Below are 15,375 nucleotides of genomic sequence, written 5' to 3' on the forward strand. Positions count from 1 at the left end.
GCATCATTGCTTCTGTGGTGGGGTTAGCTGAATTTGTGGGTATGTTTGCTGCCGGCTCAGCTGTTTTATAAGTGACAATGCATCAAATAATGCTGGCCAAGATGTTTGCTTTTCTTTTCCTTATCGTTAATGACATTTACAGCATGTCATTAACATACTTGTCATCTGGTTTAAAGACCCTAAACTGTCACCAGCACCTTGATTTATGAGTATTGTCGGTCGCTTGGGATTCTTTGCCGATCACACTACATCCATTGCTCTACCAGGCTTCTGCGTGATGAGCATCGCACATCTCTGCAGTGTATTCCATCTATCTAGACCAGTAGATTCGTCGTTCACAGGACTTTGTCTTCGGGTCATTTGAGAAACCCTGCTTCATTAAGGTCCCTGCCCAGGGAGGCTTGTCACCGCTATGATATTAAAGTAGCATTTGCTCTGTCCCAAAACTTTGTGCTTCTAAACTGCCATTCATTGACAGAAAAAGCATACTTCCTCCCTGATTTAATTGCTGATTTACAATTGGATATGTTGCTCCTCACGGAAACCTGGCAGTTACCAAATGACTACTTTTATTTAAACCTTCTTACTCACTGTTTATATAAATATTTGTCTAAGCCACATCTTTGTGGAGTGTGCAGTAGTCTATCGTGAGGTTGTGAAAATTTTCATGACTGAATTTCATAATGCGAAATCTTTTCAATACATGGCTTTTAATGTGCTTGCTCATACGACTCTTCTGATCATATTAATATATTGTCCTCCTAAGCCTCTGTTAGATTTTTTTTCTTTAAACTCAATGAACTACTCACTCTGGCCTATGCTGTATCCATTTATGTTATCGTGCTTGGTGATTTCAAATGATATTTCGACTCTGCCTGTTCTAATGCCAGTGACCTTACATTAATTTTGGATAATTTTAGTCTTGTTCAACGTCAACTTTCCTACTCACTGCCGTGGTCACACACTTGATCTTGTTTGCACTTCAGGAATTAATAATGTCTCTTTCTCTGGCTCACAAATTGGTACATCTGATCATAAACTGATAACAGTTAGATTTGATTGCCCTCTTCCTGAATCTCCTCACAAAACTACTATTAATTATCCCAGTGTTAAATCTGTTAATCCTCTGCCTTTCTCAGTCTCCATTAATTCATCTTCTCGGTCTTCTTACTATGGTTTCTCTTGTGTTTATGCTGTTCTCTCTATTTACAACTTTGCTATCTCTGAAGAGTTGGACAAACACGCCCGGATGATAACTAAACTGGTATCTTCATCTCATGCACCTTGTTGATATACACCTATGCTCCGTCTGCTTAAACAGTCTTGAGTGCTGGCATAGGAAAAGTGGCCTGGAGGTGCATTACCAAGATTTGTGTGTTGACCAGCTGAAATGCTACTCCTCCATAGTTAGCACTGCTACAAGTAGACCTAAGACATTTTTTCTATTGTACAACAAACTTATTAAATCTTCAACACATCATATTACTGGCTCAATTGACCTCTGCAACTCCTTCCTTCACTTTTTTGAAAATAAAATAAAATGTATTCATGAAACATTTTCATTAAACTCAACAGATGTTTCCTCTAACTGGTCTTCACCTCAGCCTATAAAACACATCCTCCCTTACTTTACCGTCACCAGTCCATCCTCTGTTAGTGACCTAATTGCTCAAACTAGCTAATCTACTTGCCAGTTAGATCCAGCACCTACATCACTTCTTAAAATCTGCCTATCTGTAATCCTATCTCCTATTGCTCACTTGATCAACTGTTCTATTTCTTCTGGCTCTGTCCTGCTATCATTAAAATGTATGTGGTTACTCCTGTTATAAAGAAACCAGGGTTATATTCTTCTGTTATGAATAATTTCAGACCTATATCTAATCTTCCTTTCATTTCTAAGCTGCTTGAAAAAGTAGTTGCCTTGCAGCTACAAGCTCATCTTTCTGCTAACAATCTTCTTGATCCCTATCAATCCAGTTTTCAATCAGGCCACAGCACTGAAACAGCACTGTTAAAAATTACTAATGACCTATCTGCTGTTCTGGGTGTCTTACTGTTCTCATCATGCTTGACTTAACAGCAGCCTTTGACACTATCTCATCACATACTTACCTCTTGACTATCAGCATCACGGGTAGTGTGATGTCTTGCTTTATATCATATCTCACTGATAGGCAATTTTTCATTACTATACATAACTTCAAATGTTCTTTGTGTTCTCTCTCTCAAGGTGTCCCTCAAGGTTCTGTTCTTGGACCACTTCTGTTCAATATTTATTTGTTACCTCTTGGTCACATTATCCGTAGTCATGGTCTCAGCTATCACTGTTATGCCGATGACTTGCAAATTTAAATATCAGCTTACTCTGTCTCTCCTCTTCCTCTGAATGCCTGTATTGCTGACACCAAAATCTGGCTACATAGCAACTTCCTAAAATTTAATAATGTTAAAACTGAGGTTATTGTTTTTGGTCCACTATCCCTTTTTAAAAAATCTGAGTTTATCTATTGATGGGGCTACATTAATTCCATCTCATACAATTAAAAATCTAGGTGTAACATTTGATTCGTCACTTACATTTGAATCTCAAATAAGTTCTATTACCAAGACTGCATTTTACTACCTTTGGAATATTGCCTGACTGCGACCTGCTCTCAGCCCTGAAGACACTGAAACTGTAATTCATGCTTTGATAAGCTCTAGTCTCGGCTACTGTAACTCGCTCTTATTGGGCTGCCCGCTAAAACAATCACTATATTGGAATATGTTCAAAATTCTGCTGCCAGAGTCATCAATCAAGTCAAGAAGTCACATTACCCCTTTGCGCTATAATCTACATTGATTGAATGAATCTACATTGACAGACATGTTTCTGTCCCCACTCAATATAATATTCTCTTGGTAACTTTTAAATGTCTTCATGCACTTGCTCCCCATTATTTATCTAAACTGCTGCATTGTTATTCACCTCCTTTCTCTCTTCGGTCATCTGATGTAAAACTGCTTTTTGTACCTCATTTTTCGTCTTTCATCAATGGGTGGTAGATCATTCAGTGCTGTGGCTCCAAAACTCTGGAATTCTCTTCTACTAACTCTTTGTGACACCTGTACCATATCCTCATTCAAATCACAACTAAAAACCTTTTCTTACAGTATTTCCAGCCCTCCTCTGTATAGCGTTTTGCTGTTTAGTTACCATATATATGTATGTATGTGTATATGTATATATGTACTGTATGATGCATGTATTTATGTTTGATGCTGTGTTTATGTATTATCTCCTTGTACAGTGACCTTGAGCTTGGGAAAGGCACTTTATAAATCAAATTTGTTATTATTATTATTATTATTATTATTATTATTATTATTATTATTATTCCATCCATCCATCCATCCATCCATCTTCTATACCGCTTGTCCTTTTCAGGGTCACGGGGAACCTGGAGCCTATCCCAGGGAGCATCGGGCACAAGGCGGTGTACACCCTGGACAGGGTGCCAATTATTATTATTATTATTATTATTATTACTAAATATCCATCCATTTTCTGTACCGCTTATCCTATACAGGGATGCAATAATGAACGTTGTGATGGCCTCTCCACTTGATTTTGTTTGAGGCTTTGTTATTATTAATGTCACCCTGCCCCACCAAAGTCTATGGTCATGAGCTGTTGCTGCTTTTTCGCCTGTTGAATTGGTCACTTGAATTGAATGAGGTTTAATACAAATCTCAATAACTGAAACATAACATCTGCATAGACCTAATGTGTTTTGTTGCTGGAAAGTTTCGCAAGAGAAAGTTTTATGATCCAATACACAATATACATACATTTAAATATTGTTAATGAGATAAATCTTTACTGGAGGCGGTTTGTGGATTTAGTTTTACAGCTAAGGTGGGGACTGGCTACAGTCGCTTTTAGAATACTCCTGTCATGTTCCCGTTTTACATGTTTTAGAACATAATTAGATTAACAGCCCGCGTCATTACGTCACCGTGCCACGCCGTCCGATGTCCTTCCAGAATTTCACGTATCAACATACAGTTCGTCTTCGTTATGGTACTGTATACAGTTTTGGGTGTTTTTATTTTTTTTTTTACGAACGCTTTAAGTGCGGTTAATTATTTGTCATGCTGTACGTGCTAATAGACAACTGCTTGAAGTGGTGGATGTGTCCCAAATCGTGTAGTTACCGTCTGTATAGTAGCTGAGATACATGTATTTTTCCCTACTACAGGCCTATAGTAGGAAAGTATGCGATTTGGGACACAGCCGAACTCTCTTGTTCGCCATAAAACGTAAAACTGCCGTGTGTGATCGTGTCCTGTCGCAAAATGCGGTGAAAACTCCCACACGACGTTCATAATGTGATTAAGGTGTTTACATGTCACTACTACATGTCCATAATGCCACTAAAACAGGAGTACTCCACCTGTCTTAATTAGATTATTGCTTACTTCGATTATGACCTTAATTAGATTAAGGTAAGTAAAAATGGCTGTTTACATGGTAGTTTCTTAATTAGAGTATGGTCTTAATCAGATTAAGAGTGGATTATTGTTGTCCATGTAAACGCAGCTACTGAGTAATCACGCAGATTGAAGATGGAGTAAGCTGCTGAACCCAGTCGGAGCTATATAGACAGCTTCCTCCGTAGCTGATTATACATAAAAAATACATTTTATATTTTATTTAGAACAGGATATTATTATTATTGTTATTTTATGAATAAATTAAATGAATGCAGTTATGGTGGCCCTGTTTATTCCTGTACTAAGGAAAGTTGTTCAACCAGATTTTGTGTATGCTGTATTGTCAACCAAGCATTTCACGTTCTTTTGGTTGTTAGGCGGTTGTCTTTCTAGTTAGTGTCGATAAAGGTTTTAAAATTTTTTTTTTTTAATCTTATATCCATATATTTTATGACAATGCTTTATTTAAAATGTTGGAGTCAGTGACCCATTGACATCACCAACCTGTTGCATTCTTCTTTTGTGACACTTTTCCAGGTTTGTATTTCAGCTTTTTTCAGTTGTTGTTTGTTTTGGGGGTTTTGTCTCTTCATGTATGTGAAATACATGCTTAATTGGGTTAAGGTCTGGTGACTGACTTCACTCCCCCCCGATGAAGTCCATTGTTGTCTTGGCAGTGTGTTTTGGGTCATTGTCTTGCCACATGATGAAGTTCCTCCCAATTAGATTGGATGCATTTTTCTGTAAAGTAGCAGACTTCTAGAATGTTTCTGCAGACTTCTGAATTCATTCTGCTGCTACCATCATGAGTTACATCATCATTAAAGATTAGTGGGCCTGTTCCAGAATATTTTGGATCATGAGCAGATCCTTTCTTTTTGCATACTTTGGCCTTTTCATTACTTTGGTGGAGGTTTACCTTGGTTTTAGAACTTTTGTAGCTCATCTCTGTATTTCTTTACAAATTTCAGTCTGGCCTTCCGATTCTTACTTCTTTGAACGGTGGATTGTGATACCTTACACAAGGGGGGGGGGGTTATTGGGTTGTGGATAAAACTTACAGTAGATGATGATATAGTGTAACTTAAGTAATTCCTGAAATTAACTTGATGTATTGGATTTTTCTTAAGCACTGTTGTAATTTTTTTTTTTTTTGGACATTTTGAGGCTCTGTGTTATTATAAGAAGTATGTTGGTGTTGGTGCACATCGACTGACATTGTTAACAAAGAGACCAGGCTCTGTTTACAGACAACCCACAGAAAAATGCAAGAACAATTCAGTTGACACTTTTTTTCTTTTTTGCACAAATCATTCATTATCAGTTTTAAGTACTTTCATTAGAATTGTCCATCACTAAACCCATTGTCTACTTTATTCGTACATGTTCATACAATTATCCCAAGACCAGATGAGGTTTTTCCTGTCTTCTCTTTAAGTTTTGTGAGCCATGATAGCTTCAGATTTCTGTTCTTGGCTGGCAGGAGTGAAACCCCATGTGTTCTTCTGCTGTTGTAGCTCATCTGCCTCAAGGTTTGACATGTTGTACGTTTGGAGATGCTTTTCTGCTCAGCATGGTTGTAAAGAGTGGTTACTATGGCTTTCATTTCAGCTCAAGCCAGTCTGGCCATTCTTCTTTCTGCCCACTTTTATCAACACGGTGTTTTCAACCACAGAACTGCTGCTCACTGATGTTATTATAGAGACTTGTGTGTGTGAAAATCAGCAGTTTCTGAAATATTCAAACCAGTCCAATAACCACGCCACAGTCACTGAGATCACATTTTTTTCTCATTCTGAGGTTAGATGTGTGCATTAACTGAAGCTCTTGACCTGTATCTACATGATTTTATGCATTAGCAGATTGAATAATTAATTGTATGAATGGGATGGGGTACAGGTGTTCCTTTTAAAGTGGATGATGAGTATATAATTAAAATATATGCACTAGACATTGTTTTAAAAGAAAGAAAAAAGGTTTAGGTTTAAGGTTAGGGTTAGATTTAATTGTAACATAGCTAAAGAGCTGCATTAATAGGTATGTCAAAGGAAGTTTGTTACAAGGAAAGTAAGTTCTGTGTGTGTGTGTGTGTGTGTGTGTGTTTCCCTGCAATACATTGGCATCTTATCCTGGCATCTATTCCTACAGTATTCTCAGGACAGCTTCTGAATCCACCAGGACCCTGACGAGGATAAAGTGCTTAGTGATGATGAATGAATGAGCCGATTAGCTAAATTGGCCTACATTCATCCACACTGCAATCCCTTGTGTTTAATTGATTGCAGAAGCTAAAACTCATGATCACAATTAAAATACAATAACTTGTGCAGCCTTGTTCTAGTATTGAAACATCTGAAAGATGTGTAATAATTGTTTTGTGTATTGTGCCAGCCTAATGGACAAACTGAGCAAACTTGTCTTTACTTCATCACTGTTTTAGAAAAGTGTCAGGACTATGATTAAATAAAGGGAAAAATGTGTTAATTGGGGCGCACGGTGGCTTAGTGGTTAGCACATTCGCCTCTAGGGTCGGGGGTTCGATTCCTGCCGTAGCCCTGTGTGTGCAGAGTTTGCATGTTCTTCCCGTGCTGCAGGGGTTTCCTCCGGGTACTCCGGTTTCCTCCCCCAGTCCAAAGACATGCGTGGTAGGCTGATTGGCATGTCCAGAGTGTCCGTAGTGTATGAATGGGTGTGTGAATGTGTATGTGATTGTGCCCTGCGATGGATTGGCACTCTGTCCAGGGTGTACCCCACCTTGTGCCCCATGCTCCCTGGGATAGGCTCCAGGTTTCCCCATGACCCTGTAGGAAGGATAAGCGGTATAGAAGATGGATGGATGTGTTAATTGAATTTTGCTTATGTTCAAGCCCTTTATTTTGTGTCTCAGCTTGAGGCTGCTTATTATTCTGTATTAATGGACTACTTTACGCTCACCTCAGGATAATATTTGCAGTTAAGCTGTTAAGAAGTTTACAGGGTTGAAGAAGTTGTTGTTTGTGCTGTGGAGAGGGATGTTCTTGTGCTCTCACATGAGCATGAATCTGTGTGAAGAGACGTGATGTGGTGGGTTGAGCATGCCATTGTCTAATGTGATCTCTCTCTCTCTCTTTCACTTTCCTTAGACTCACTATAGTGACGGTGAATACATAATCAGACAGGGTGCTAGAGGAGACACCTTCTTCATTATCAGTAAAGGAAAGGTAAGATTTATCTCAGACACACAGGCACTAATGCATATTTTCAAACGCTGTTTTTGAGAAAAAATGTGCTTTTGTGATAACAGGTGAACGTTACCCGGGAGGATTCGCCCAATGACATTGTTCATCTGCGTGGCATGGGGAAAGGGGACTGGTTTGGAGAGAAAGCTCTTCAAGGGTAAGTAAATGCGCATGTCATAGCCCCTGCAGAAAGTGGCGTCAAAAAGAAAAACAATATGAGTGGCAGCCTGGGAAAGCCCTTCATGTGGGGAAATTTGGACAGGTTTTGGATTTTTAATTTTTTTTTTTGTATCACAACCATAGCCTTTTTAAATCTGTTTACTCCCATAAAGTAAAAAAGGAGAAAATTGGATTTAAAGATTTAATTCCAGCCCTACCTACCTATACATTTATAATCTAATCTAATGAGTTTGGATCTCATGTTAAAAAATGATAAGCTTACAATGAGAAATGAGTTATCAATTTGATTATCAGCTTCATCCACATCAGTCTCTGTCTCATCACCTGAGGTAAAATTCACTCACAGAGGTTAAACAACAGTAATGGTAAATGGTCTGGACTTATATAGCACTTTTTTAAACTTAGTTGTTCCAAAGCACTTTACACTGGTTTTCATTCACCCATTCATACACACTCACACACCAGTGGTAGCAGAACTGCCATGCAAGGCGCTAGCTTGCCATCGAGAGCAACTTGGGGTTCAGTGTCTTGCCCAAGGACACTTCGGCATGTGGAGTCATTTGGGCTGGGAATTAAACCACCAACCCTATGATTAGTGGACAACTTGTCAGCTGTTGTCCGTACAGAGTGTCTAAGCACTTTTCTCTGTTTTGATGACGATGAGAGAGTGCAGGAGCATAGCAGACATTTTGAAATGTCAGTTGTGTCCCAAATGACATACAATACACTTTGCAATTACACTATACACAACGTACTCTACCATCTAGTTTATGAATTTTAGAAGGGTAGTATAATCTCAAATGGAACGCTAATATTTTTTACTATCCAGAAGTATAAGCCGTTTCCCAGTCGATGGTAAAAGACTTCAAACACATAATGTGAGATGAGCGCTGGTAAATAACAAAGCCTGGTAGGCAACCTATGCAACCGTACTTTGATACAGTGTATTTTTAAAATGTTGAAAAATAAATCACACCATGTGTCGTTGGCCATCTTGAAAAATTTTTCTCACCAATGGTCAGTGCCTGGTGTCCCCTCCCCTCTTCTGCTACGTAAGCAAAGTTGTGACCATTGAGTGCATTAAATGTCCAACATTCCTCACTTGGTGCGGTGGTGCTGAGAGCTGTGTTGTTTCTCCTGTGATAAAGTCAGTATGTGACTATAGCTCAGAAGACACACTGCTTTTATCACAGGAGAAACACCACCACATCTGTGTTTATAACACTGTTCATTTCACCCAACCGAACACTGTCATTCCACATTTGGATCAAATCTATTCATGCATACCACGCTTTACACCTATACCATGATAGATCCAGCTGGTTCTTCAAATCTGTCCCTCAAGTCCCACTGTTGTACAGCGTGTACCTCCAACCATAATCAATAATTACTGTAAAATCCTGTTTATTTTTATTATTTGTTATGCATATATTACATCTGCTCATTTTTCAACATCCATGAATAAAGTAGGCTTTTCTCCAGATTTCTACTAGCCCTAACTCACAATTCTTACAGCAGAATGCTTCTATAGAGGACTTCTATAGTATTCTTTGAAAAATTCAAATTCGTATCTGGTCCCCCACTAGAGATATTCAACCCAAAATTGAGGGGAATTTTTTAAAAAATTACACATTCTTTCCACCTAAAAACAAAATATAAGAGAAGTCTTAAACCTGTAATGTTCTGCATGCACACTATACTTACCTAGTTACCCTCTAAAAAATTAAGACTGCGACTCGAACCCTTCCCATTATAAATTGACCCTAAATGTGGAACTGTGCAGTCTTGAGCATTACGATTGGACTTCTAAGTCTAAGGAACAATGGCTGTCATAGTAAAATGAAAATAAAATTAAAATAAAAAATAAAAACTGGTGGTTTTGCGATGCCAATACATAGGTAATAACAAAAATAAATAAATAAATAAATAAACATTAGGAAAATTATAAATGTTCAAGCAACCTGTACTAGACCACTTGAGATGGGATGACCCCTAAATAAAAACATTTCATGATGGTTTTTTTTTTTTCTTCTAAAATATGGTTTTAAAATAATTTTGTAAAGTAGGGATTGTCAAAATCAGAGTTAAAATCTCATTAAGAAGAATTTTCGCCAAAACCCGATATTTGGTCATTTTTTAATTTATTTTTTTGTTTTGGGGTTTTTTTGGCCAGAATTGAGCTACAGCAAACTTTGACTGTCACGTAATGTAGGCACAGGACAGAAGCAAGTGCAGGTATGGAAGTTTAATCAAACAATAAGAAGTAGAAAGGATCAGACAGAAAACAATGTCCAAGGCAGGCTAGGGTCAAACGATCAGGCAGACAATCTAAACAAGGCAGAGCAGAGAATCAAGGTCAACAGGGTAAACAAAGTCGATAACCAGAAAAGCAAACACGAGATAAGGCTTGAAATATGACAGAGACTAGTCAACTGAGCATAATACTTCACAAAGTCATAGTGTTCAAAAGGTCTCTTATATAGCGTGGTTGTGAGTGCTGTGAATAGGATGCAGGTGTGCATGATTAGAGTGAATGTGAGTGTTCTGGGAATTGCAGTCCATGGTGGCCATGTTTGTAGGCCGCCGTGCAGGATGGGAAATGTAGTCACTGGTTTGCTATGATATGACATTGACAGGTTTTCTCAGACTGCCACACAAATGTGCATTTATCATTATGAGGAAGTTAACAATTGTTCATTGTGAATAGGAAGAATAATTACTGTACATCAACACGTACTCAACACCTGATAAACCTTTTCAGACCATTAATGTAGAACTATCTGAGATTTTCTGGTGCTCCCACAACACCTCATGACGACTTATACAGGTCATCAGCAAGCTTATTTGAACAATCAACAATAAAAAGCCTTAATTGTGGATTTGCAATAGATGGATTGGCTGTAGCTTCCTTCCAATAAGTATGTCAGCCTTTCACATTTAACAGCAATTATTATGTGTTCAATAGGACTGTTTCTTCAAAGTTCAAGCCTACTGAATTGCTTAACTAGTGAAATAATTATCTAACCAAGGACAGGCACTTTTAGGTGTTCTCAGAAAAGTGTGCTTGAGAGCAAATATATGTAATCTTGGGGTACAGAACTAAAACAGGAACTGCTTATTAAAAGATCCAAAGAGACAAGTAGGGTCAGATCAGTCAAACTCTTGTCTTTCTAGGTGAATTCATGAATAGGTGCCATTTTCCCCTTGTAATGCTGAAAAATTAAGCTTTGCTTATAATGTTTCAACATGCATATAACCATTAAAAAATATGTTAACCCGTCTCAGGATGCAATCCGATTTATAAAAAGATTTTTTTGCTGATTGTGGCTTCATTTTGTAACATGAATAACATGATTAAGTTTTATCATAGAATTCTGAAATGTGGATAACTGCCATTGCTGCTGTCCATGCATTAAGGACATTAAGGATATTATTATGCTTTAGTTACTTTTTTGTTGCAAATCATAATGTACATTCAAACTAAAATTTGGGTAATGATTGTACCTCACCAGTCAATCATAATATTATTGAAAATGTCTGTTGCCTTACTGTGTAAGAGCTCCTTCTTCTTCTTCTTCTTCTTCTTCTTCTTCTTCTTCTTCTTCCCCTTATTATTATTATTATTATTCTCTGTTTTGACAATTCAAATGACAGTCTCTGAATTGAGTTGTGGCACCTTACTATACAAACATTGTGTTATTTTGTGAGAAAAGCACACTTAGCTAGCCAGGTTTTAGACTTTGTGTTTGTAAAACGTCTACCCTGTTTCCTGAGAAGGGAACGAGACATTGCATGAGCTTCACGCTGTGGGAAGCGCCCTCACATGAAACCGGTATCTGAAGTCTGTGTGAAATCATGCCTATTTATAGGCCTGCCTATACAGTGCATCCGGAAAGTATTCACAGCGCTTCACTTTTCCCACATTTTGTTATGTTACAGCCTTATTCCAAAATGGATTAAATTCATTATTTTCCTCAAAATTCTAAAACAATACCCCATAATGACAGTATGAAAGAAGTTTGTTTGAAATCTTTGCAAATTTATTAAAAATAAAAAAAACAAAAAAAGCACATTACATAAGTATTCACAGCCTTTGCCATGACACTCAAAATTGAGCTTTCTTAAGATATATTTTTTTAGGAATGTTTACACAAACAACCAACATGTGGTCTTCACTGAAGATAATATGGCTCATGACGTGGTTTACAGGTGATGTTTTATAGACATGCGAAATGCCCCATCATCTGACCATGGCAGGCCTAAAAATAGGCATGATTTCACACAGATTCAGTTACCAGTTGTGCACGAGGGTGCTTCCCACAGTGTGAAGCTCAAGTAATGTTGACTTCCCTTTGAAAGGGAACATGTTTTCATTCAATATCACTGGAAATGCAGTAAAAAATAGAGAACTTGTTTTTCTTCTTCCTATGATCTTCAGGAAATTTGGATGATGTAACTTCCTTTTGAAAATATGACTTGATTTTTGAATTTTCCAAACATTTCATAGAGGTAAATGTCATGGGACTTAAATGTACATTTTTCATAACTTATTATGGATGACTTATGGAAAAGGATGTTTTAAGCATGAAATATTAAATGCAAATTTGGATGATGTAACTTCTTGTTGAATATATGACTTGATAATTGACTATTCCAAATATTTCACAGAAGTAAATGTTAATTTTTTCACGACTTTTACTGGATGACTCATGGCAAAGGCTGTTTAAAGCATGAGATGCAAAATGCATTCTCACATTAATGCAAAAATATTCAGATTTTGAAGTATTTTAATCATCATATTTTAAGGTAAAGTGTAGTCATAGAGGAAAGCTGTTTTCCTAGTGCTATAGATTTTATTAATGTTTTAATTTAATTATGTGAAACCTGCCTATAGGTGGTTGTGAAGGATGCTTTAATCAAATTCAATCTATCTGTGTTTAAATAGCCTTTTACCTTTACTTACATAAATATTTGTAAATGTAATATCACTGGGTCACAAATGTAACAACATTCGTGGGGGATCCATTATAAAACACATCTACTACTCCATGTTTAGATGAAGCACCACATTGCTGCTCAGCTGAAGTGCTGTCATTATGGCGGTGTTTGTTCCTTCAGAGAACGTGATTCTCATTACGCCGAAGACTAATCTGTCTCTGTCAGGTATTTCCTCTTGAATGTACGCTAAAGTGGTGAGGTATGAGATAAAAACGTAGCAGAGACACCTAGTGAAAAAGGACGGTGGTGTGTGCATGTGCTCCTAACAACAAGGATAATCAGTTTAATGATGCTTGAGTGTTGCCATTGCAGTAATGGATTTGGGGATGTGTTTTGGTAAACAAGGATAATGAACGCTTTTAACATTCTTTTAATCTGCCCATTGGTAGTTGTATGATGGTTCACAACTCAGTCATGATGCATCTGATGACTGAGTATGGACAAGTCTGCTAACATAATATCACAGTGGACCATCATAGATGAGTAAATACGCCTCCTCACACTAACACACACACACACACGCACACACACACACACACACACACACACACACATTCACAATAACTATGCGAGGACAATCCATATTGAAGTGAGTCCTTGGCTAGAGCAATCTTCCATGAGTGAAAGGGACACTGGGGGAACTGGTTACTGTAGGAGCCATATTGATTTTCAGATGGAATGGAATGAGTAGGTGAATTTTAATCAGAAATTAGAAGACCTTCTATCAAACAGCTTAGCTTTAAAGAGTGACAGTGGCATTTCAAAGACATTTTTATCCAAATGTTTAATACATTTCTGTTTAATTTGTCATGTAGGGTCACTTGAGGCATTTTTAAACTATGCTTCAAAAAATTAAAACATTAGTTGGCTTTTAATGAATAAACCTGACTAATAGTGATGACATGTATGTAATGCAGGGCTCTTCAGTAACAATTTCTTTTAGGAGTACTTGTGCTTCTAATGACAAAAATTTAGGAGCACGGTTGAAGTTTAGTTTTTTTTTGTTTTTTTGTTTTTTTTAGAGATGGTAACATTAATGTGCCACAATATAACACACAAGTAGGCATGAGAAAACTTCAGCTTGTCAATTATGACAGAATTTATGAACATAGTGTGAGCTATGACAAATTAATGTACCTTCTGATAAACTAAATTTTAATATTTTCTGTTAATTTTACAGGCTGTATGCAAAAAAAAACAACAACAACCGTTAACCTGTTCCACCTTGTAAACAAATACAATAAACCTCACTGTTCAGTCTTTGAAGTCTGCTCCTCTTAAATATATTTAAAGCCACACTATTAGACATTTTCCGCTGTCATGGTTCTGGGCTGGAGCCAATTCTCGAACTGCTCTGCGTATATTGTGTATACATCTGAATAATCTCATATAGGATGTGATTGGGTGAGTTCATTTATCTGCCAGATGCAAAGCTCTTTAGTTTAATGGTGTTCATTAGGGATTCGCCGATCAGGATTTTTACGACCGAAACCGATCCAGATACCAATCTTTTTTTTTGTTTGTTTAAGCTTTAATCAGGAGGTCCATCATAAACAGTAAAATGTAAGCTCTCTGCTCATGGTCACTGTTAATTGAATTATTAATTGAATAGCAATGAGAAATACTGTTGGTTAATTGATAAATAAACAAGCATAAAATATGTATTTTTAATTATTTTAAACAATAAAGAGTCCTAATTAAAAGTAGTCTAACAAAAGCATGATCCATATTAGTTTTTTGTTTGTTTGTTTGTTTGTCAGTTGTTCCTTTTAGATCAGTTTCCTGAACAGTTGCTACTCTTGATTATGATTGGTGAGGAATTATTTAATAAAAAAGTTTGAATTAAAACCTACCTTGTAGCGTTAGCATTATTATTAATTTACCGCTGTCTCTACACGAGCAGGTCGCAGGTGCAGGTCATTTTGCGGGATCAATAAAAGATGGTGGTTTGTGAGATCGGGAAGTTGAAGCAGATGATGTACAGTGTTACTCTCGTCATCATAATGGCTTTTTTTTGCAGTATTTACACACTTGTTCAGGTGACTGAGAAGATGAAAAGCAGTGTAAAAGTAGCTGTTGCGCAGAGTAGATGCATTTTGGAATTTTAGTTTTCATTGCGATTGTGTTATACAACTACGAACAGGTCACTCGCACCGGTGCTCCTAAATATTTTTTCACAATCGCACAAAGAACTTTTCAGTTGCAAATGCGAGTAAAATGGTCACAGTGTAGAGCCCTGTAATGTATGTAATGTTCTCCTCAGTTTCAACCTGGCAGAACAGACAAGAGACAAATATTGAGTGTTAGTATACACTGTTTACACGTATGCACACCTGTTTATTCCTCTGTGTGCATGTGGGTTTGTGTGATGACGATATTCTCTCAGTCTTGTGTTTAAACTGTTAAGATCAAAAAGTGAGCAGTGAAGTGACAGGGCACATGTGGGTGAACGAGCATGTGGGTGATATGACATTTGTCATATGTCCTGTCAACTATTAAA

At 37.3% G+C, this 15,375-nt stretch overlaps 1 protein-coding gene across 2 annotated transcripts in view; it reads left to right on the forward strand.

Moving 5' to 3' along the window:
• Nucleotides 1–15,375, forward strand: part of prkg1b (protein kinase cGMP-dependent 1b) — a 256,193-nt gene that overhangs the window by 186,141 nt on the left and 54,677 nt on the right. For both annotated transcript variants that reach the window (XM_053639520.1, XM_053639519.1), the window contains exons 6-7: nt 7,602–7,679; nt 7,763–7,854. In XM_053639520.1, coding sequence (XP_053495495.1) covers nt 7,602–7,679; nt 7,763–7,854 — 170 coding nt within the window. The remainder of the gene's footprint in view (nt 1–7,601; nt 7,680–7,762; nt 7,855–15,375) is intronic.

Source organism: Ictalurus furcatus, chromosome 13 (genome assembly GCF_023375685.1).
Source record: "Ictalurus furcatus strain D&B chromosome 13, Billie_1.0, whole genome shotgun sequence".
Lineage (NCBI taxonomy): Eukaryota > Metazoa > Chordata > Actinopteri > Siluriformes > Ictaluridae > Ictalurus > Ictalurus furcatus.